Genomic DNA, 24,873 nt, shown 5'->3' on the forward strand with positions numbered 1-24,873 from the left:
GAGGAACATTAAAGAAGTTCCTAGAATTTTACAGAACTTCACCGGTAAGAGAACTTCAGAAATATACAGAATTTGAGGAAAAGTGTGGAAACTCAAAAAAGCTATAACTAGAGATCTTTGATGAAATTCAGAGATCCTAACGGCAGTTCCACTTACTTTAGTTCAGAAATTCAGAAAGTTCCATGATACGCAGACAATCATCTGATAAATGATGAAGTTATCAATTAGTGTCGATAATTTAAGGGCAGTTTTATGATCTTCAGAAAAAAATCTTGAGAACTACAGTGAAAGCCATATAACTATAATCGATACCAAGAAAATTGCAGGAGCTTAAAGAAGTACCAGAAGTGCAGAGATCTTCAGAAACATTCCAAGAACTTTATATAAGTCTATGGAATTTAAGGGAAGATCCGAGAACTTATGCAACTTTTGTAAAAAAGAAGTTAAGTAAGCTCCGAAAATACAGGGGAATTTCGAGAGGAGTTCAGTTCCATTAGTTTCAGAAAATTTAGCGGGAAATTTTTAGAAGTTCAGGACTTCAGAGATGTTAAGAAAATTATTGAGGTCTTCACATAAGTTCAGAAGTTCACGGAAGCTTAAACATGTTTTAGGATACTCCAATTAAATTCAGGGCAGTACAACAAGCTTCGTGAAAACTGCAAAAATTGTAGAGAAGTTTAGAAAACTTCAGGATAGAGCAGAGAACCTCAGAGCAGCTCCGTTAACATTAAAAAAATGCATAAATTTCAATGAAGTTGCGAGAACCTCAGCGAATTGTTAAAATTTAAGAGAAGATCCATGATCGTTATGAAAATTAAGCAAACTTTGGGACGTCCAAAAAAGTGCAGGGAAATTTATAAATGTGCGTCCATCTTGTAAACTGTCGCTTTAATGGCCCTTCGCTCATTTTCAACTTCTATTCAATTTTCATACTGCCGTACTCTAACGGAACTATCCACCTACCCTCTTCCAAAGATCATTCTCTAGCTAATAACTTCATGTTAGCATTTCCAACCAACTCTGAAAATCGTTAACTTCGCGTATGAAGTAACATAATAAAAAAAAACACTTTGAATGTAACAACTCAAGGCGGGAGTAGCCGTCAACAATGCTGATGATGGTACAGCACGCAACAACCACCCTACTGCTTTCTCTCTGAGATGATCACGTTGGTCATGACGAGAGGAGCAACACAATAGTTGGGTAAAGAAGAACTGCATTATAACACACCATCGACTGGAAATGCTCTCGCAAACGTGGGGCTTTAGGTAGTGATGAAAACGTCGCTAGAACTATTCCACAGCCGCAGTCAGTTTATGAGCAACAGGAGGGACGCACATTTTTGCCTGTGGACTTGGAGACATACTTCAAGTCCCCGCGTACATCGTACGGGCTAGGCAAAAATGTGCGTCCATCTTGTAAACTGTCGCTTTAATGGCCCTTCGCTCATTTTCAACTTCTATTCAATTTTCATACTGCCGTACTCTAACGGAACTATCCACCTACCCTCTTCCAAAGATCATTCTCTAGCTAATAAATCATCACACTAAAAAAGCTTCATGTTAGCATTTCCAACCAACTATGATGACAAGTATTGTGTGTATCAGGCTAGTTTTAAAACTACAAAGAGCTTTAAAGAAGTTTTGTTAACTCCAGGAAAATTTTGGAAGATTTCAAGTAGAAGACTATTATTCCATATTCATCGAAGTTTCTCGTGAAAATTCACTTGGAGTTCTCCTCAACATTTCAATGGAACTATTTTCCGAATTCAATTTTCTTTTAATTTTCTTGAAGTTCTCCTCAGTAATAAACCCTTTGGAAAGATTATCGGAATTTTCATTGAATTCATTACAGATTTCCTTTTGAATCTCACTCGCTCCCTTGAAATTCTACTCACATTGAAAGTCTTCTAAAAATTAATTAGCATTTCTCCTCACAAATTCCTAAGATTTCTCCTCACAAATTCCTAAGATTTCTTCTCATAATTTGTGCGGCAATTCCAGGGGAGAATAATTTTCCAAATTCCTTTTAAGATCTCCTGGGGTTATTCTAAGCTTTTTTTGTAATCCTACTTTTAACATCCCCTCAACCCCTAAAGTATTCTCCAAAATTTCCAAGGACTTATGCTCCGGATCCGTTTTCTCCGACAAACTACCTAAGTCAGACCGGCAATGGCTGGCAAAAGCGCAAAGCAAACACAGCGAAGTTAAGTATCCTCAGAAATTCTTGAGAAATTTCATTAAAATTTACATTGAGTTCAATACAGAGTTTTCATGAAATTTTATTCAAAACTATCTTAGGCTTCACACGAAATCTTTTTAGGCACTTTTTTTTACAAGTATAAGTCACTATTTGGTCACTTATTTCTTCAACATAGTCACTAAAATCACTATTTTTGATAGCATTGACCGCTACCAGCCCTGTAATATCGAGGTTTTATGCTCTGGAATCGACAATATTCAAAATAATCATTTTGCCCTAAATGAATTTGATTATTTTGCTTTTGAGGATCGCTTCTAATTTTGACAATTTGGGTTGGATAATCAAGCAGTGGTGGATATCAACAAACGCGTATTCGATAATGAACTCACGCAATTCATCTACACTGGAATGAAGCGCTACTCCTTGCTTGTGATAGTAAATGATAAAAACGAACACTGACTAGAACTAATAAAACAAGAAGATAGATGGTTGCTGTTTTGGCAAAGTTGATCAGATTTATAAGACATGCCAGTTTAGTTGAAAATTTCACCAGGCAGCACTAGTGTACGAAGTGACTTGCTGTCTTTGGCCGAGTTGTTCAGATGCACAAGACCCTATTGGATGGTGTACAGTTTAGATCAGAATTCTGTCCCCAGGGAAGTAAGTGTGCCTTTGACATAATGATTCTTTAAATCGAAATTTTAATTAGTTCTTCTTATGCTTCATGGTTATTAAGTCCCAACTGGAATTTTACTTTTGTCTTCAACTTTGATTTCATCGGCTGTTTTTGGACTCCCGTCGTTACTTATGAAATGGAGATTTCACGAATGTAACGTATTGGCTTGTAACGTATTGATTGCATGGCTTACATCAGCGAAACAAAGCCGAACAAAGACTTATGAAAATGGTGCCATAATGTATGTAAATTTAAACACATCCCTATGTCTTGCGTAATCGAGGATAGATCAGTTCCGCCGCAAATTTAAAATGTGTTAATATGAAACAATTTATTGACAATTTAATTAAATTTATTGCCCCGTAACGTGGGTAGATCACCTTTTCGTGGTACGTTACGGGATGTAAGATCTACCACCGATTCCTAGTCCTGACTACTTCAAACTAGGGGAACAGGATTTTTCAGTAATCCAAGGAACACATCTTAGTCCTTGTTACTTTTTATGCCTTGTTGATAGTGACAAGACTCGGCTTTAACTACCGAAGATGATCTTGAAACAAGGAAAAAACGAGTTAGTTGTCTTCATCTATGTGATTCCTAATCTTCTATTCGTTGTTCCCTAGTTTGAAGTGGTTAAGACTAGGGTTCTGATGCATGGTCATTATCGGTGTCATACCTTAATTTTGTTGCTAAGGAATCCAATTTTGACTTACAAAGGGGTGTTTCAACACTCCGAAGGGTATAAATAGCGGAACCTTTCAATTAGAGTCGGATCCTTGCGATAAATGTAAGAGTGGCACTGTAAAAAAATCGAATAATACTTCATCATTTCTCAATAGTGATGGAGTAATACGACATGCACTAAACTAAGGACACGGGATATACTACAATAGATCAATTTACTGGTCGCAGTAGTGTTAAGTCCCGAACAGAGGAAAAAAAAAAAATTTATTAAATTACAGCGTTCGCTATTTGATAGATTTTTGTCTGAACACAGATAAAGGACAAACTCAAATGTGATTCAGTTTATCTTTCATCTGCAACATCAAAATGGTATAATATTGTGTGTCGTACATTGAAGTATTTTAAACCGATTTGTTATTTGAAATGCATTTTAATTGGTGAATTTTCACACCTGTCACTGAGAATTAAGATAATTCAGTAGGTAATTCAAGACAAAATTAGTTGTACATGCTTGAAAACTAATTTTGAATGGAAAAGGTACTGAATTTTGAAGTGTGATGCTTGAATTCAATTCAGGATATTAAATGTCGCCTAGTTTTAAAACATTGAATTGAATGTTTGTTAATTTAGAATAAAATTTATAAATCAATAATTTTGTAAATATTATTCAATTGACCAAAAAAAGACAATCTCGATGTTAATTTCTTTGATTAGTGTATGTGTATTTTATGTCCTTTGAAATGTGTACCCTGAAGGCAAGTATAACTTATTGTTTAATTGATAAAAAATAATACAACGATCTTAAAAGCAAGGAAATAAGGCCTACTCACCCCAGCTTTCTGCATCAGATCACCATCGGTAGCCGCTTTACCACCATGGGTTGATCTAAAATGAAATTAAAACAAAACAAGCAAGTGGTGAATATCTCTCTTCAGTCTCTCACTTTCTTTCTCTCTCCCTCTCTCATCGTTTTATAGCAACGATCAAAAGCTCACTAACCTGTTGCCATAAATAAAATTCGCCGTGGCGTCGTGCACCCGCACGTCTAGTGGTGAAATTTCCTGCAGCTCGTCCATCACGAACATACGGTCCATCATCGGACTCAGTGGGTGGCACGATCCACCCAACAGATCGTCGATGTTTGTGTGGCGCGAAATAAAGATCGGCGATTCAGTTGCTTTACGATCCAATTCCGCCTGCTGGTAGGTTTTCGGCTCGAGACTCGATAGAGTGATGTTTGCCGTAGCCGAAGGAATGTTGTCATATGGCGACGATCGATCAGCTTCATTTTTAGTGTCTTCGAGCCCTTCCGGACTGGCCCGATCACCCAGAGGAGTTTCGGTTGTTTCAACCACTTCGATGACAGTGTGGCCTGTGGGGAATTGCGGTAGACCCGCTATAAGTTTGCTAATGTTTTGAATCTCTTCGTCAAGATCATTGTCCACATTCACATCCGCTTGATGGCTTTCCTCTTCACCGTGTTTTTCAATAAACGATGATAGTTTTTTCGGACTACCACCTTTTTCTTCCGGACTGTCCATCCACCATGCTCTTTCTCCAGATTCGACCCGCGTTACTTTGTATGTAGATGGACTTGGCTGCTTAGAGTTGAAACTGTTTGACCGACTAACAACGCTGGATTTCGAAGCGGATCTAGATACGTTATTTTCCGTCTCCGTCATCCACCAAGGGACCTCTCCCGACTCTATTTTGGTAATCAAGTATGGTTTCGCCTTAACAGGACTACATTCACGTACCGATCCATCACTGCTAACTGCAGCTGCTTCTTCATTGATTTTATCTGAACTAAGCATCCACCATGCTTTTTCACCCGACTCTGCTCGAGTTATTATGAACTGCTGCTGTTTTGGTTCTGGAGTGGGTTCTTTCGAAGGAGCTCTGCTGCTGCTAGCAGTGCTCGCACTGGAACTCGATTTAGACTTCTTTTCCAGCTCGGCCATCGCTTGTTGCCACCAATCTTCATCTTCCGCTTCCAATTTATAGACGGTAAATCCTGGATTCTTGGTATCTGGGCTGGACTCTTTAGATGCTTCCTTACTAACACTCGACGACTTAGAGGCTTCTTTGGCCTTTGCAGCTACATTATCAGTGCTCATCATCCACCAAGCCTTCTCGCCGGATTCTACCCTCGTAACTTTAGCCGGTTTGAATGGTGAGTTCAGTTGGTTTTCCAACCTGCTAAATATACTAGCAGATGTATTGCTCTCAGTTGTTTCTTCCTGAACATTTGCTTCTGCATCATCATCATCATCATCATCATCAGCGTCATCGTCATCATCTTCCTCCACCTGTCCTTCATCATTCTCTTTTTCAACTTTAGAGCCATTATCCGTCAACCACCATGGTTTCTCCCCGGAATCATTTTTCGAGCCATTGATGGGCTTAAATGGACTGTATGATTTGTTTTCATTCTCCTCACTGGGTACCGTCAAGTGACAACCACCATTAACCGTCTGGCTATTTACTTCATCATCTGCTTTGGTACTGTCACTATCATTTGTCATCCACCATGCTTTCTCACCTGACTGTACAGGTCTAATTTTATAGGCATAACTCTTTGCAGATGGTTGCGGTTCTTGTATCGACGGGGGATGTTGTACGAATCCATTGTCGTTCTTCCACCACGAGGCTTGTTGGAGCTCTGACTTCTTTCCACCATCATCGTCATCTTCCTCCTCTTCTTCCTCTGTGGAATCATCATCCTTGATACTCTCCATGTAATGCGTTCCAGCTTCCCACCCTGATTTAGACATTGAATCCTGGTTTAAACTCTCCGAAACACTGGTCGTACTGTTATTATCGAACCAACTATTATGATTCCGATTGTTGTTATTCACAAAGTTCGTCGCCAACTGAATCGCTCTCATCAACAGCTCGTTATTCGCGTTAGATGAATCAGTCACTGCATTGCCATGCTCATCCGTTGATGATACCATGTGCGATGAGCGAACTGGTTGACCATCCGCCTCGGACGTTGACGAAGAGGTAGCAGTGCTCAGTTCTGAACTTGTCGACGATGAACGATCTGAACGGCGACAAGGGCTGGCGCTGGCACGCGTTGCTTGCGGTATCCGACTGACGCCATTCTGAGAAATGCCGTCGGCCGTTTGAGTCGCAGTTGAGGAGGAAGATGCTGAAGAGCTCGATTTGTTCGAGGAAGTTGATCCTTTGCGGGGCCGTTCCGGTGCTGGACCCATGTTGAGGGCGGATTTACGGAAATCTTTATTGATTTTGGAATTTGCAGATGATTTCGTCGGTGAACCATCCTTCACAGGGGCAGGTGGGGGTTTCTCTGGAGATTTATGCTTAGGTGGAGTCTTCTGCTTAATAGAAGGGGTACTTGTAGTAGATCTGCTGGCTGCGTTACTCCTAGGGCTTGCCGATTTGGACAAATTCATATCTCTCACGCGGGCAGCAAGTGTTGAGATCTTCTCTTCTTTCTTCTCAGGGACATCGTTACGCGGTGAACAAACGCTTGTCTCCCTACTTTGACTTGAACTATCTCGACTGTATCGCGAAGAAGCACTGGAATATCTTGTGTAACCGGAGGACGCACTTGAGCTAAATTTGTCTAGAAAAGGTGACCAATTTCTAGTCGCCGGTTGACTGTATCTTAGATACTTGGTAGAATCATCCATCCTATCCGATTGGACAGCTTTATCAGCAGTTTCGACGATGAGCAATTGCTTTTGAATTGTCTTTTCGATGGTTTTACACATCTCTGCCCGCCTGGCTCGTAGGTAAGGCGTGGAACCCGGCGGTGTTGGTGATGTTCCTCGCGTTACCAACGATATCTCAATGAAAATCTTTGCCTCTGGCTCGACACTACTTTCCGTCTCTTCAGATGTCTCTTCTTCCGAGGAGCTGGTTTCTGTTGATGACGAGCTTTCTTCCTCTTCTTCTGGCTTTTTTTCGTTTTCTACAATCAGCAGAGGTTCCGGCGAAAATATTTGACTTCGTAGCAACAATGGAGAGGGACACTGCGAAGTCTCCCGTGATTGAGACATCAACAATCTCGAAGACGGTCGGGTAGTCCTTGCGGCTATTGTTTCACTGGAAGTCATGTAAGAAAGAGCCAATCCAGCCATTTGATTCGTTGGAACTGGACTCGAACTCGTCGATATTCGAGAAGATGTAGTAGCAAGGCTGGTGCTACTCCTGCCGTAGGGTCGATACCCGCTTGAATTTAATCCATATTTTTCTCGTATCGACTCCGCTGGACTAGGCTCCCTGGATGATCTCCTGGCAGCAGTAGTGCTCATTGCTGGACTAGGGTCACGACTTCTCATCTTAGACACACTAGGACTAGGATCTCTAGTCTTTTGAGATGGTAAAGTCAAAGAGCGATTCTCAGCTGGCTTATCTCTACTAGTCAGTGATCTCGTATAGGCTGGTGATTGCTTAGGTCCTGCTGAACTGACATCTTGCACCCGTGTTCTAGGGGCAGTGCTTGAAAATGTGGGCTGCCTAGTTGCTGCAGGACTGGGATCTCTAGATTTGAGTCTACTGGAACCAAAAGTTGGAATCTTTTTCGGTTCAGCAGGGCTTGGATCTCTTGATCGAATGCCAGTCTTAATACTAATGCTACTAGTAAACTTTTTAGGTTCTGCTGGACTCGGATCCCTAGACCGGTGCCTAACGGCAGTTGTTGTCTTGGCATTTGTGATATTAATTCTCGACGTTACTGGACTTGGATCCCTTGATCGTGCATTGAATGACTTCACCACTTTCTTAGATTCAATGGGGCTGGATTCTCTCGATGTATGTGTACGCACCGTGGGACTAGGATCTCTTGATCGCGCTCGATTCTGGAAATAACTGCTCAATGTGTTCGAATTCTGTCTCTTGTATTCGTTAGCTGGAGCCTGACTGCCATTTTCTTTGGCAGTAAATTTATTACCAATGGCCGCTGCATATCCTCCTGTCCGTTTGCTCTCCACTGATGGACTAGGATCCCTTGATCTGATCTTATTCGCTCCAGCCCCGCCAGCAGGACTCGGATCCCTAGCTCTTGGTCGATTCACAGTCAAATTATTCGACGAATTCACCCTGGTGGTGGCCGGACTTGGCTCTCTGGATTTTTCCCTAGTGACTCCTGCCCGTCCGTAACGGGTAGTGAAAGTAACTGGTGGTGCATTTTCCTTCTTTGGTTTCAGCAAAGTTGTCTTGGCGCCTGCCTTCGTCGCATCTTCGCTCTCTGCAGTACGTTCACCATACTTGGCTGCAATTAGCGCTGATTTTTTAATCAATTTTGGCTTGTCCTTCTCAAGCTCTGCTTCCAACTTTTTCGAAGTTTCAATCAGCCGATCCTTCTCACGATCACGCTCTTTCTCTCTTTCCTTCTCTCGCTGCTCACGTTCACGTTCTCTCTCTCTTCTTCGTTCCTCTTCTTTCGTGTTCTCCCGATCCTTCTCCTTCTCTTTCTCAGCGGCCAGGCTAGAGTACCGACTGATGTAATTCGACACATTTGATGCCGTCCGAGGAGAACGATAGCTGCCAGTGGTGTACGATGGTCGGTAACTGCTACTACCGGTAGAACTCAACGAACTGAACCGTGAACTCGTCGGTTCGGTCGAGAACTGAAAGAGAAAAACAAAAATATATATTAATATCCCGTCATACCGTGTAATGCAAAACGATCAACATAATAAATTCAGATCAAACAAGTATCCAAGTTGATCAGCTGACATGAACGATCGTCGGGCGCCAGCTGGGTTTGAACATCTTTGGCACCGGCTGCGTACTTTTCGCTATGACATTTGATTTCACCACACAGATCTTCTGCAGCACATCGTACACATTATCACACGGGAAGCAAAGAGGATACATACGAAAGACATCACAGACACACACACAAAAACGTCACTTTGTCTACGTCTTGCGTGTTGAGTTTGTTTCGATCGTCGAAAGTTTGTTGATTCTATGCAATGGGGTGTTTTAGGTTGATACTCGAGAAGTACTGCCAAAAATATCTTGCCAGAAGCGACCCGAAACAACGGACGGCTCTTGCGCTTGGACGCAACGCCAGTGTCAATCAAACGACGACAACGATCTGCCGGTAGACAAAGCGTGAGTGTGTGTGTGTGTCTATTTGGGGTTTTTTGGGTCAACAGATGCTATTGATTGATGGCATTTAGAAATAACGGGGGTAATGGAAACACTTGGTGAAAAAGACAATTGGCAAAGTTAAGGGCACTAATGGATCAACAGATGGTTTTATTCAACGATTGTAAATTTTGGCTTGATTTGAACAAATTTTGAAATTTTAACTCAATCACTTCCAATTTCAACACCTTAGATTATTTTTTAGATTTTATTTTTTTTGAAAACATTTAACTACATAACATAAAGCGGGGAGACACAGACGCACAAGGTGGAATACGTACTCTACTGCTTCCGAAAGAGGAACTGGATGTCGAAGACGTTGGATAGTAGGTTGACTTCCAGGAATACTGCAATAAAGGTTAAGTGGAATTGGTTAGAAACTTTGAGCATACAAACGGCATTTATTCTAGTAGATGTGGGCACTGTGCTCAGCAAAAGGGCAGCAGGAGGAAGTCGCTGTAGATTACAATTGGACTAATAAAAGTCGTATGCAGATGTACATTGAGGGAGTGCCAAACGCCAAAAACAGATCTCAGTTGAAAAAAAAATACTGATGGTATCATTTTGGTTGTTGTTTGCCATCCCTCCTGCGAGCGCCAGTGGATATGGGTCTAAAAACCAGCTTAATTATTGAAAATTTCTTAATGTCTTATGATATTTCTTGATTTGTGATTCTTGATTCCATTATGTCTTGATTTTTATTATGTTTGATTCTTGATTCTCTTAATTATTGATTCTCTTGTTTCTTAACTCGCTTGATTCTTGATTCCCTGATTCTTCCCGATTTTCTAATTTTTTCATTCAATTGATTCTTGGTTCTCTTGATTCTTGATTCTTAATCCTTGATTCTCTTGATTCTTAATCCTTGATTCTCTTGATTCTAATAATTGCCCCTCCCTTCCCCCCCTTTATAAATAAGATGTTCATTTCCACATTTACAAAATAATGATACAAAATAACTTGATTTCTTGATAACTTGATTTGAAGGTAAAATAACTTCATTTCATAATATAAGAGCACTGAAAAGCTTTTATTGCGTCAATTCCTTTGCGATGGCCTGAAAATTGCACCACGAAGGTGCATGAAGGGACACACTTCAATTAAATTTTTTGGTCAATTTTTTGCATACAAAAAATTTCTATTGTAATTTTTTTTTTTTTTTTAAGGTTTTCATGGAGAGTTAAAAGAAGAGGATAAATTTAAGGTTGAAAAATTCACCCTCGTGGTGGTAAATCGAAGAAAATGTTTTTATTGAATATTTTTGGTGTAAAAATATCATCAAGGTGGTGCATGGAAGGACTAATCAAAATTAATAACTATGGTGGAAAAATTGAATCACGCTAAAAATATGGATGTGTACATTTAACTGAAAATTTCTGGTGGAAAGTTCGCAACACCGTGGTGAATGTAGTAGCAAGGTTTATTAATTTTTTTGATGCCTAATTTGCATCGTTCTGATGAATGCAAGCTGTTTTGAACATTTATGGTGTAAAATTTGCATGATGCATGGTGCATGGTGAAGCAAAGCCTGAAAATAGCACCACAAAGGTGCATGGTTATACATGGTGTATCGTTCTGGTGAATAGAGGAGCATGCTTTATTGAAAATTTCTGGTGCAAAATTTGCATCGCTCTGATAAATGATATGAACAGAAAATTTCTGGTGGAAAACTTACACTGATCTGGTATATGAAGGGACAAGCTTTATTTAAATTTAAGCTATATTGAAAATTTCTGGTGGAAAATCTGCACCGTTCTGGCAAACAGATGGGCAAAAATTTTGATCTTAAATTTGCATCCTTCTGCTGAATAGAGAAAAACAATTTAATAATAATTTCTGGTGTAAAATTTGCACCATTCTGATAATTGAAGGAAAGCTGCTTTACTGAAAAATTTATGATGAAAAATCTAAAAACAGGGCAAGCTTTATTTGGTGGAAAACCTGCAACATTCTATAACCAGCTATATTGAAAATGTCTGGTGGAAAATGTAAAAAGGAAATCTGCACCAATCAGAAGATTGGAGAAGCAATTGAACATTAACGGTGAACAATTTGCATCGTTCTGGTCAATTGAAATTTTCTGGTGTAGAATTTCCTGAAGGCAAGTTTGTATTGAAAATTTCTGGTCTAAGATTTGGAACAATCTACTGCATGGAGGGGCAAGCTGAATTGAAAATTCCTGATGTAAAAATTGCACAGTTCTGGTGAATGGAAGGGCAAGCTTTATTGAACATGTCTAGTAGAAAAACTACAACGTTTTGGTAAATGGACGGACTACTTTAGCTTGACTTCCGAGAAGAACTTTAAGGGTATTGAATTCTGAGCACAGTTCCAAAAGAAAAGATTTCTGGGGAGAATTCAAAGAAAACTCTGTGGATAATTTTTAGTGCATGCTGCAGATATTGCCTAGATAAATTCATAAAGAATATCGAGAGAATCAAATTTTGAATGAAATTCCAAAGGGATGTTGAAGAAAACTTCAAGGGAATTCCGAGGATAATTTCAAGCTTATTCTGGAAAGAATTTCTGGAGAATACAGGGGAAATTCTTCTGAAACTTTAGGGGGATTTCAGTTCCAAGGTGTTCTGAGAAAAAAAAAAGTTCTAAAACATTCCGAGAAGAACCTCAAGGATATTGAATTTTTTTTTAAGTTCCAAAATATTTCTGGGGAGAATTCAAAGAAAATTCTACGGATCTAGCTCATTCCAAAGAAAATTTATGAGACTCCAAAGAAATTTCAGTTCCAATGTGTTCTGAGCAAAAAATCATGAAGAGTGCTAAGTATAATTCCAGTGGACTTCTGAGAAGAATTTCAAAAGAGCTCTTAGGAGAGTTCTAGAAAAGAATCCGAGAAGAACTTCAAGGATATTGAATTGTGAGGACAGTTCTTAAGGATTTCTAGGGAGTATACCAAGAAAATTCTGCGAATAATTTCTAGTGAATCTTGCAGATAGTTCCAAGATAATTCCGAAAAGAATCCCGAGAAAATTAAATTTTGAGTGAAATTCCAAAGCGATTTGCGGAAAATTTCAAGGGAATACCGATAACGTCTAGCTTATTCCGGAAATAATTTCTGGATAATACTAAGAAAATTCATCTGAAACTCTAAGGGAATTTCAGTTCCAAGGTGTTCTGAGTATAAGTCAAAAAGAGTTCTAAAAATAATTTCAGAGGACTTCTGAGAAGAATTTCAAAAGAGCTCATGGAGTTCTAAAAAATTCGAAAAGAACCTCACGGAATTCTGAGGGTGAACTTTTTTGTAACTGTACAAAGTTTAAAGACAGCTTTTGGATTCCTTAATTGAAAAGTGGGTATTAGTTTGCCATTGATCCTTGGTCTATTGTTGTCTTACTAAGAATTTGTTTAAGAATCTTCTATGAAAATTTCAAGCCATTTGTTACCGTTGTTAAAAAGTTACAGCTGTTTATGTGCGTTGCAATAAATTCGGGATTTTTCTTTAAATCATCTTTAAAAAATGTTGAATGTTCGGCATCATTTCCTGTCACCCCGACTGGCGGTACTTTGAGAAAGGGATGACATGCTCAATCCTTCGCACAAGTCGTCATTCCGTTAACAATCATGTACTCGCTTGTCAAAATAGTTTTGTGCGCTTTTGTTCCAATCGTTACATATTTTTTAAACCTTTTTAATGATCCTATTAAAGCGGCGCCAGTGGTGTAGTGGTAAGCGTGATTACCTCTCACCCCAGCAGGCCTGGGTTCAATCCCAGTCAGCGCCGCCGGGATGTTCTGAGGCATAACATCTCTGATCACTGAGGGAAGTAAAGCCGTTGGTCCCCGGTTCAAGAGTTGATGGATCGATAGGTAGGGTTCAGGTGTGGGAGCTGCCTTCCTGGCGTCGGTAGCATTGGTGCTCAGCACGGAAAACAAGATCGACGGAAAACAATCCAAGGAAAAAAATGATCCTATTAGCCCTGGAAAAAAAAAATAGAAATACAATTTTCGCTGAAAATTACCAAGTTTAACGTACTCGCAAAGGTTATAATAAAATGTAACTACATCAGCATATAAGGGCTTACAAAACCTTGAAACACTCAAAAATTAACTGTAACGATGCCTTCAAAATATAATAATATATTTTCTTTGGTTTTATATTTTTTAAATGTAAAGAAGAGCATGGCGCAAAACATTATTACAACGATTCCTACAGGGTTCAGAAATTGGAAGAACGCAACCGAGCGGGCAAACATAATCGCAGTGATACACATGTTGGTAGTATGGAACGTTTCATCGATATTGTGCGAGAGAGATTGTGGCCACCACGAGCAGTTGGTAATCGTCATCAGGTATATTGATAATGATGGAATCAAATTGCCTCTTTCCATTGGCTGTCTGAAAGAACATGAACCACCACCGTAGCAAAAAATAAATAAAATTAGCTAGGTTGAACAGTAGGGAAACAGTGATCAATGGACAGCACCATCCACCACGCATTTTGGAGTACTCCCCATTCCCAGATTAAATGCACCATAGAAAAAAAAATTGCCCCTCCTTAACAAGATTCATGTGCACGCTAGTGAGTGAAATTGCTAAAATAGTTTTCATCGTGAACGGATGTAAGTAAACTTTGCACAATTTATACAAGAATAATGTTATGACTACAATAGATCAATTCCTAGTTTGAATAATTGTACTTCAAGAAATAAAAGATTTAATACTTGATCAACCAGCAACTAAAGCTTCATAAATTTTGATGCTCATAGTGACATTTTAGAGCTCCTTGGAATTTCGTAGAGTGACTAAAAAAATCACGGTGTATTATATAATATGTCCATGAGAGTATCCAATATTTTGAAAATTGTATAATACTCAAGGACCTCAGATATCCTAATCGGTAAAGACACGGTTTTTCCAAACTTGTTTCTTCTGCCTTATATAGGAACTTTCTTTCGACTGCCCCAGGATTCCTTGTGACCAGGGCCGTCTTTACTACCTGTGGGGACCCTGGTCTATTTTTTATGGTAGCCCTCTATTTGTTTTCAATTTTCAAATTCTAACTTCCATGAAATAAAAAGACTTGTGGTAAACCTTTCTTAAACCTTACAAAACTAAGTTCGTAACCACCTTCTCATGCTTGAGAATTTGTTAATAAAAGTTTTGAAACCAATTTTCATCAATATTTCATAATAAATTTTAAATTTACTCTGTTTCATAGTATCCTTCAATTAATGTTTCATTAATTTTAATTTTGAAACTGACTGCTACTGATCACTTGGTAGTCATCATTTCATTAAATATCCTGAAGATAATTCTTACATTTGGAAAAACCGACTTCAGTGCATATATATGCCATTAATTATGTTATACAGCTAACAATGTCATGCTTTCAACAAAATGTTTAGGCAGTTGACCTATTTTTTAAATGTCGAGGAAAGCAATTTTTCAACGACAGATGCGCCCAAATTAAGACAAAATCTAATAAATCAACATTACAACTCATTTACTTCTGGTTTACAATTCAGTCTAACTAATAGCACGAGATGATTTTCTGGCAATAGTGCATTGAAAAAACTAAGTACAAAACTTAACCAAACGTAGACATTACAAAATTCAGTTCAATGAAGATCACAAGCTTCACCAACATGGCTGTTTAATCCAACCCCAAATCATTCTTCAAGATCTTTTAACCTCCCCTAAAATCTAGAATTTTCTGATATTTTCACTAGAATTTCCAATATTTTCACATAAATTATAATTTGTGTTTCTTAGCCCTGGCTTAAGTCCACCATCACCCTATAGTTAATATGGCACTGATTGTGACCTTTGGAATTGTTTTCCTAGTTCAACAACAAGTTTGTTTCCCCGGAAAATCCTTATGAGATATTTGCTAGAGGTATATACCAACTTCCGCTGCAATTTTATGTTACCTTGAAACGAATGTTTCTACCAGTTTCCTCTACATATATTCTTGAACCGGAAAGGTTCATCTGATTTCCAACTCAAGTATATACCTACTTCTTCCAGATGCTACTTTGACTTTAAACAAATGCTTCTTTCAACATCCTTCAGAAAACTTAGCAAACTTCATTTGAAAGTTTCTTGTGGCTTCCACCTCTGGAAGTGTCTCCTGACTTTATTTTCCTTCTGTATTACCTGTCTCATAAAAAATATGTTTTATCTGCTGGATGGTATATATCATATAATTTTAAATAAATAGCATAATGAACATAAAATTAACAATACATACAATCTTTCGGATAAACGCGTATGATGAGTTTTATGAGTCAGGTAATACAGTAGAATTTTTATCTGACATGCCCCGGAAGACTCTTCTGACTTTACCTTGAAGTTAACACGGAAGTTTTTTTTTCTAGAGTTCACCGAAAGTTTTTCTCGCACTCTAAATAAGTTCAGAATTTTCACACTACGCGGTGCTAGTGTGCAAGTTAATTGTCTGAGTATGCTAAATATTGTGAGCCTTGCTATATAGAATATCAAAGCAGTAAATTTTCCGAGAAATGAGATATATTTCTAGTGAAAATGGACATCTTCCATGGTTTCCATTTCCACAGAAATCGGAAAATTTACTTGCACACGAGCACCACGTTACGAAAAACCTGAACTGCTGTTCACCAACTAAAGGGTGATACGGTCAAAATTTGGTCAATATCAACTTGACGTATTTCTTTCAATTTTGCATTTAAAAAACCTGAACACCCCTCATTTTGAAGGTGTGTGTGTGTGTAGAATGTTGCTCCTATTTTGATTTTGGAATTCACTCTTCAGTTGTCAAAATGCCGTCCAAGCAAGAAGAGCAGCGTATCAAAATTTTGCTCGCGCATCGCGAAAATCCGAGCTACTCGCACTCAAAGTTGGCAAAATCGCTAAAAGTTGCCAAATCAACCGTTACAAATGTAATTAAAGTGTTTGGGGAACGTTTGTCGACAGCCAGGAAGTCTGGATCGGGGGGAAATCGAAAACCGGAAGCCGCTGAGACGACAAAGAGAGTTGCCGGTAGTTTCAAGCGAAACCCTAACCTCTCTCTCCGAGATGCCGCAAATAAGCTGGGTGTATCGTCTACAACCGTGCATCGAGCCAAAAAACGAGCCGGACTATCGACTTACAAGAAGGTAGTGACTCCAAATCGCGATGATAAACAAAATACGACGGCCAAAGCGCGATCCCGGAGGCTGTACACGACGATGCTGACGAAGTTTGACTGCGTGGTAATGGACGACGAAACCTACGTCAAAGCCGACTACAAGCAGCTTCCGGGACAGGAGTTTTATACGGCAAAAGGAAGGGGAAAGGTAGCAGATGTTTTCAAGCACATGAAACTGTCAAAGTTCGCAAAGAAATATCTGGTTTGGCAAGCCATCTGTACCTGTGGCTTTAAAAGCAGCATTTTCATAGCTTCCGGGACTGTCAACCAAGAAATTTACGTGAAAGAGTGTTTGAATAAACGTCTGCTGCCTTTCCTGAAGAAACACGGTTGTTCCGTACTGTTTTGGCCGGATTTGGCATCTTGCCATTACGGTAAAAAGGCCATGGAGTGGTACGCCGCCAACAACGTGCAGGTGGTTCCCAAGGACAAGAACCCTCCCAACACGCCAGAGCTCCGCCCAATTGAGAAATACTGGGCTATTGTCAAGCGGAACCTAAAGAAGACCAAAAAAACTGCTAAGGGCGAGCAGCAGTTCAAGGCAAACTGGCTTTCTGCGGCGAAGAAGGTGGACAAGGTGGCTGTACAAAATCTGATGGCAGGGGTCAAGCGTTAGGCCCGGTAATTCGGATTTGGAAAAGCGGAAGCCTAACTGAATATTTTTCCTGAATTTTATACTAATTGAACTTGAAAAAGAAATTTAATTTGATTTTTTAAATAAACGATTTCACCGATTTACACGCGTTTTCCCTTGACCAAATTTTGACCGTATCACCCTTTAAAAGGTCCTGACCAATTCAACAAGATTGGCGAAGACAGAAACCTTCTACATAGCCCGGATCCCAAGATATAGCATATTCAGGAAATACACTTCCTCGTTAGCGCCACATAGCGAAAAAAAATTGAACTGCTTTACATCAATCAAAAGGCCAACCCACTCAATAACTTTGACGAAGAAAGTAACCTTCAATGTGCCAAGGAATCCAAGATATAGCAAATTCAGAAAATTCACTATTCACTTGTATACTAGCGCCGTGTAGTGAGAAAATTCAGAATTTCCATCCACCAGCCAAAAATCCTCCAGTGCTGGAGCCTTGCCTGGGGTGAAAATGGGGTCTATCCAGTATCCTTCCTGGTGTCTTACGCGAATGTTTCGGCCATCGTTGGTTACACAAAACACGGGTTACATTAAACTGACACTGCTCAATAAAGCTACTTAATAAACACACACCGTATTTACATTTATACATAAAACATATAATATTGGTGCCAAAGTAGGGCCCTTAATACGTTTGCAATACCAGGCTAATTGCAACTAATTATCTCATTTCCTACATTTACGCGATCACCCGTAATAATGAATCCTAACGTCACCGATCTCTCCAAACCGATCGATGATGTGTGTATTCATAAGTATTGGTGTCCGTAGCAGAGAGTAGAGAGTTTGTCTACCCAGGGTTGTATCCTTGGGTGGGTGGTGTTCACGCTTCTCCGGAACAGCCAGGATACTAAGAAATTCAGGGAATTATCTTGAACACTACCGCCGCTTAGTGTTAAAATTTCTGAGCTACTGTTCACCAGTGAAAACAAATTTGCTGAACTTAAAAACCTTCTATATGGCCAGGATCCCAATTTTTAGCAAATTCAGGACGTTCACTAGCACACTAGTCCCACGTAGTGAGAAAATTCTGAACTTTTATCCACTAACCAAAAGGCCTTGACCTTCCGAACAACTTTGCCCAAGACTGTAACCTTCACATGTGCGTTCAAAGTAGGATTGGGCGATTAATCGATGATTCGAATCAGTTTCAAAAAATCAACTGGATCGATCTCATTCTTTCAATGTTTGTTTCGGCTTAAAACAAAAATTTGCAGGGCATTCGCATTTGAGTTATATCAGTAAACAAATGGATTTTATTTGGGAAAATCATGGGTCAAGCTCTCCGTCATGACTCTTAAAATTCATGATCACTAAACAAAATGAATATGTTCTTTCGATAGCCGGCTATCGAGAGATTATATAAACAACAAATAAACAATATATACTTTTGGTTGCATCGCCAACATGAGATGAATCCTAACCGAATACCCTACCCAACCCTCCAACTCCGTATCACTTATGAGGTTGTTGCTAAGTCGGTGGCCTCTCGTTATGTAAGTACTATATCAACATTTCCTTCCCTATCCCTAGTTATGGTAAAGATGGGCGTGGCCGGGAATAGCGACAGTCATGCTTCTGTTACTCTTATTTAGATTGGAACAAATGTTACTCCCCAGCATTATTCCTGAAAGTAGTCTAACTGAGAATTTCAGAAGAGACGTGAGTGTCGCTAGTATCCAATCTACGAAGTATATCATAACAACGCTAACGCTATTTGCATAATTTGTCGCCATCATTTATTTTAGAAAACTAGAAGCTGTTATCATGGATTTCAAAATGACTTTAACCGTCACTTCCTGGCCTCTGCATGTAATTTCCATTTCCAATACACCCTAGGGTGAGTGCTCCAGTTATGGATATAAGTTCCGATTATGGTGTGCTCCAATTATGACCTTTTAGAATTCTTCTTCTTCGACATCTCTACTTCCCATCGACGCTGCGTCAGTCCGTCCATTTTGATCAGTTTCAAATTTGACGCTGACGCTGACGGTGACGCAGTATTGTGGGCTCCGCTTTAATCTAATGTACCCTGAGGCCTGAGCACAAACTTTCACATGTTAAATACCATATCTGCCATGCAAACTTAACTTTTAAAGAATTTGATCTTTTGTTGTATTTGCATCATTTTTCGAGTCAAAACGATCAATAATTCAGGTCGATTAAATTGGGGAATCGATCATTTTCAAAAAATAAATCGATACCATGAGATCGATACCGTGAGATCGATACCGTGAGATCGATTATTTTGACAAGATCAGTGATGTAAATATCAAGATACTCACGTGACACTCGTCAACGCATTAACCGACCATCACTGACAGAACGTTTTGTCATGCAGTGAGAGCCAGAGCCATGGCAAACAACAAACACCAGTAATGGTTGCTGCTCACAGGCAACACTCGCTGCTGATTATGAAAAGCACAGGGTCGTTTTCATACAATATTCTAAATATCCCATGAAATGACTCATAACTTCATACGATCTTTAATGTAAACCTATGTGACAAAGGACGCTCGGACTATGTGCATAATTTTTAACAGAAATTTACACTACTTTGTAAATGTGAATCATGCAGGAAGGAGCATTTTGAGCAAAAAAAAATTAACGAAGACACCAAATGCCTAAAGCTTAAGACAAAAGGACTAGCATTTGTGTCCCACCCTGAAACACTGTGCAGTCAATTATAAAGTAGAGTTGGAAAAAATTAACCAACCCTATTGGCTATGTTGCTGAAATGTGTTCCAATTTTTTTTATAGATACCTTGACTGTACAAGCCAGCAAAATATTTTCATTACCAAACAAAAGGTTTAATTTCTGTTTCTGTTGCATTCAAAATTACTGTAATCGTAAACCACTTAATACGACTCAAGTGACGTAAGGTGACTAATTTTACTTAAATTGTCACTAAGATGACGTAAATAACCCTGAATATAGCTCCAATTGGCTTTTTCTACACCAATTTCCCAATAATGGTGGTCATTTTAATGGAAAGTTATTCAAAACCCAGTAAACTTACTACTGTTATTTTAAAATTAAGCCATGATGTCAACGCTTATACGAGCATCAATTGTGACAGACTCTATAGACAATCCTGAATGACTCACTTATTGGTGTCAAAGCAGTAAATTCGGCTTACTCGGCTAAGACATTTTTCGAAACAACATCGTATCAGCTCAAGCGCCAGCTCGAATCGCGTCAGATTCTGCATCTCATTCTGTATTCCGTTCCCATTGAATAATAAACATATAAATTTACCAAACAGTAAAAACAAACTTGTTTGAAAGGAACTGTCGGGACGATTGAAAACAACCTAATTAGCAGATCCGTAATGTTTGATTCGACAAAACCAAAATGTGCATGCATTTTGAAGAGTAAATTATTGATTGAATACATCTGATTAAATTTTGCACTATTTCTACTGCTACCAAATATGCGGTATTTCCTCTTCAGACCTATAAATAACACCCTCGGACAGACATCTGAACGGCACAACAAGACTATTTTCATTTTTCATTCATTAATTTCCATCATCCCCCGAGCTCAGAGAGAGGCTTGGGTTCGTTGTAGATGATGCAAAATCCTCTACCTCACGCCACTGAGAGTTGTTAGGAGCGAGCGTTGGCTTTTCCACTACGTCAGAGATTGCATAGCTGTCGTTTTGGCGTGGTTCCATGGTTTCGTTCAGAAGCCGGCAGCTACTACACGGCTCAACTGCATCAGCTAGAGGGTGCTGCAGTTTTGTTCGTTCGCATCTGATGGGGAGTTATTTTGCTCGTTAGAAACTCTAAATTAAATTTTTCACCCAAGATGGATACGATGCAAGGCTAGAAGTTGTGATCTGGAAGGGAATGAAAAATGCATCAGCAAAAATAACCGTACCGAACGTATAGCAGAATAAGCCCCGTGTTTCGTGAGATGGAGCATTCTTTTACGCTAGCTGTTTGGGATTGAGTATGATGCGGAACAAAATATGGGCAAGCTCATGACATTAACGAAAAATGGAGAAAAACAGCGCTCGTCTAAATGGACATTTTTTCCGTCTGGAATTCACGCATGTTTTCAAAGATACGTGATTTAGAGATTTTTTTCATCAGCCATCCCAACTAACAATTTTAGCTGCAGATAGCTTATTCCGTCAAAAATAGGCATATATAGCTAATTCTAGCCTGTACAGGTATACCTCGATATAAATTAACTGTCACTTTTGACTTCCATCGTCAATGTCTCGCTAATAACAATTAAATGATACAAATTAATAATACCTTTAAATGGGGGATTATCTCATCTGTCCGATAGTGATGTTACTTTGCTTGTTCGAATGATAATTTGCGAGATATCGACCATGGAAGTCACAAATGACAGTTACGTTAAATCGAGGTATACACAGTTATTAATTGAGAGCTTTCGATGCCTGTACCATTTCTGCATTAGTATAATAGTGTGGCAAGCACAATCATATACTCTATGCCCAGGGAAGTCAAGAAATTCTTCGACCCGACCCATAAACTGGATCGGGAATCGAACCCAACCACCTCGAGCACGGTCTGGCTTTTTTAGCTGCGCCTTTACCGAAAAATAGAAAAACATTCTAAAATGCACACACTACCAAAAAGTCATGTAAATTTCGGTGCCCTGAAACCGACACATGCAAGCGGCCCAAATGAATCAAGAATCAGTTGGAAGAAACGAGAAAATAAATTCAATTTATCGTACTTTTCGTAGAGTTGCGTATGTTTCGGTTTGGGAACACTTAATTTTACGTGACATGTTTGTTTAAGTTTCATAATTTACGTCAAAGATGGATTAGGTCTCGTGTAAAAATAGTTATTTTTAAGTGTGCACTGCAAGAGAAAATTAATTGAATGAACGTGTAAATTTATGAGTTTTATCATGTTTTTATTATGTGCATGATTTTTAATGTAAAATCAAATTAAAACATTGTTTAAAGCGATGTTATTTTAAAATGGTTTTGGTTTACATGTCATGTAATGTTCCTTATTGTTTGCTGTGTACCCTTTTTCGTATATACTAATAAAAAAAATAAATAAAAATTAACAAAATAATAAAAATAATAATAATTACTTTATAACACGAATAACGTAAGATGTGATGTGTTACGATGAGCTCGGTCAGCTTAGTTAATTAGATGTTACAGCATGAATATCCCTCCTATCCTCGTAACCTTTGATTGGAGGATTATTCACTCCCAAATAGATCTCCTTAAGCATTAAGAATAAGAACGTTAAAGTGAATGCAAGACATCTGCCAGTATGTAATCTACGAATTACTCCGTTACTAACGCAACGCAACGCATCTAAGAAGTAAGATTGTCTTCATCTAAAGCAATGGTGCTCAACCAACGGCCCGCGGACTACCATGAAAATTTCGAATGTTTTGTTAAAACTACAATAATTTTCGACAAGAACAATTGCATCAAGATAGCCTTATAACTTGTTATAACCAGAGCGTAACAATATTGACTGCTTGTAGTACGTTCAGACTACAGAGTTATAACATGTTATAACGCTATCTTGATGGTGGTTTCTGTGTTGCAATTAGTTGACAACCGTTATAACATGTTATAACTCTCCAGTCTGTACTGCGTTTTAGCCTGAGTTTGAAAGCACTGTTCTATTGAATTCATTGCTCTATCCTGACCGTATGTACCAAACGGTAAAGGACGAGGCAATGAAAGAGCCAACAAAAACATTCAGTCACTCACGAACAGGCGACTCACACCGCTTGCCTTCGCTCACACAGCATGTCATTGAGGCATTTTTTCCATAGAAAATGTACGCTCAGTCATTCAAAACAAGAATTCTCGCGTCACTTTTTAATTAGACCAATGTAACAAATGTAAACACCCATCCAAATTTACTTTCATTTATTTAAGAAAATCTTAGCTCAAAAATTGTCCAATGATGATGGGTACATGATTGTTACTTCGGTCATTCGGACTGCCTAACATGATTGGTGCTCGTTTTCTAAAGGCGGGGCCAATCTAAAGCTAGGCATTCTACTATGAAATCTGTGAAAGGGAATCTAGTATCATGTAGATCAAACCGTCCAATGTAACACTCATTGATTATGTCAGTGAGAAAAATTGTCCAATGTAACATGTCCGATGTACAACGCGACTTGTCAAATCGTCCTATGTGGTTTTTTTTTCTATGTTGTAGCATGAAATTCAACGTTAAATTGTGATTTTATCGTTTCTACTGAATTTTCAACGTTATTATTCACTGATCCCATAAAAAATAGTATTGTTTCTAAACAGTTTAAATAATAATCTGTCGAACTTCAACTTCGATTTTCTCAAAATGGTGGATATGTTACATTGGTCTATTTGATAAGCGACGCGAGAATTGGGTACCATCACGGAAGAATAAACGTGCTGACTGAGCTACTGGCTGAGTGCTCTGCTGTCAGTGACTCGTTTACATTCCAATCATTCAGACTCTCACGAGGCAGTGAATGATAAGGCAAATGGCAATTCATATTCATATTTTTTTTTTCTTTTCCTTTTTGGTTTGTTTTTTCCGTCGATCTTGTTTTCCGTTCTGAGCACCAATGCTACCGACGTGCCAGGAAGGCAGCTCCCACACCTGGACCCTACCTATCGACCCATCAACTCATGAACCGGGGACCAACGGCTTTACTTCCCATCCGAAGGAAGGCGTGATCAGAGATGTTATGCCTCAGAACATCCCGGCGGCGCCGACTGGGATTGAACCCAGGCCTGCTGGGGTGAGAGGTAATCACGCTTACCACTACACCACCGGCACCGTTAATTCATATTCATATGAAAATGACTCATTGAACCTGACTGTTTTGCGCACTGGTTATAACTGATAGCTATACATTTGTGAAAGCTTTGCTAAAGCGGTAAACGACAGTGTATTTGTTAAAATAATGTCCGGTACACAGAGAATGTATTTTTATTTCGTTGTTGTTGTACACATGAGTGTACGAACACGTCAAAATCTTTCACAATTTTTTTTTCTTGCTTTATTAGAGAGATTTTCAGCCTTGGTGTGGTTCATCTCTTATTCACAAAAATAGCATATTAATTTCTATAATGCAAATACAATCGTATCTCCCTAACTCGGAAGAATTATTATCGATTAAAGTGATTTTTCTCATCAGGTCGGGAAAATTTTGATATTTCAATTAATTAATAGTTTTAAAGCTTTGAAACGAGGAAAACTCTACAACAATGACAATATTTGATTGAATCGGTCTAAAACAGACTTTAAATTGTTTTTTTTTTTTAAAGGTTTAAAATTGAGGTTAAAGTTTCAACGAACGATCATTTGATGAAAATTCATAAAGAAAAAAAACTACCGAAATCGGTAATAATTTCAAAGTGCATAAAGAGTTTTTTTTTCCTTTATTATAGAG

The 24,873-nt window shown here is 38.9% G+C and overlaps 2 protein-coding genes across 5 annotated transcripts in view; one reads left to right on the forward strand and one right to left on the reverse strand.

Annotated features, from left to right (window-relative positions):
- The window catches only part of LOC135715273 (band 7 protein AGAP004871), a 609,777-nt gene extending 608,265 nt beyond the window's left edge, over positions 1-1,512 (forward strand). The window contains exon 7 of the transcript XR_010519024.1: positions 1,186-1,512. The gene's annotated coding sequence lies outside the window, so the exon portion shown is untranslated. The remainder of the gene's footprint in view (positions 1-1,185) is intronic.
- Fhos (Formin homology 2 domain containing) overlaps positions 1-24,873 on the reverse strand; it is a 290,675-nt gene that overhangs the window by 256,138 nt on the left and 9,664 nt on the right. For 3 of the 4 annotated variants that reach the window (XR_010519023.1, XM_065238600.1, XM_065238598.1), the window contains exons 2-4: positions 9,970-10,035; positions 4,562-9,162; positions 4,393-4,447 (exon numbers count right to left, since the gene is read on the reverse strand). Coding sequence is in view for 3 of the 4 variants with exons in the window: in XM_065238600.1 (XP_065094672.1) it covers positions 4,393-4,447; positions 4,562-9,162; positions 9,970-10,035 (4,722 nt within the window). In the remaining variant the exon portion in view is untranslated. The remainder of the gene's footprint in view (positions 1-4,392; positions 4,448-4,561; positions 9,163-9,969; positions 10,036-24,873) is intronic. The other variant, XM_065238599.1, reaches the window with a different exon arrangement.

Source organism: Ochlerotatus camptorhynchus, unplaced genomic scaffold, assembly GCF_037179485.1.
Source record: "Ochlerotatus camptorhynchus isolate MF236.1 unplaced genomic scaffold, CSIRO-AGI_Acam_v1.1 ptg000840l, whole genome shotgun sequence".
Taxonomy (NCBI): Eukaryota; Metazoa; Arthropoda; class Insecta; order Diptera; family Culicidae; genus Ochlerotatus; species Ochlerotatus camptorhynchus.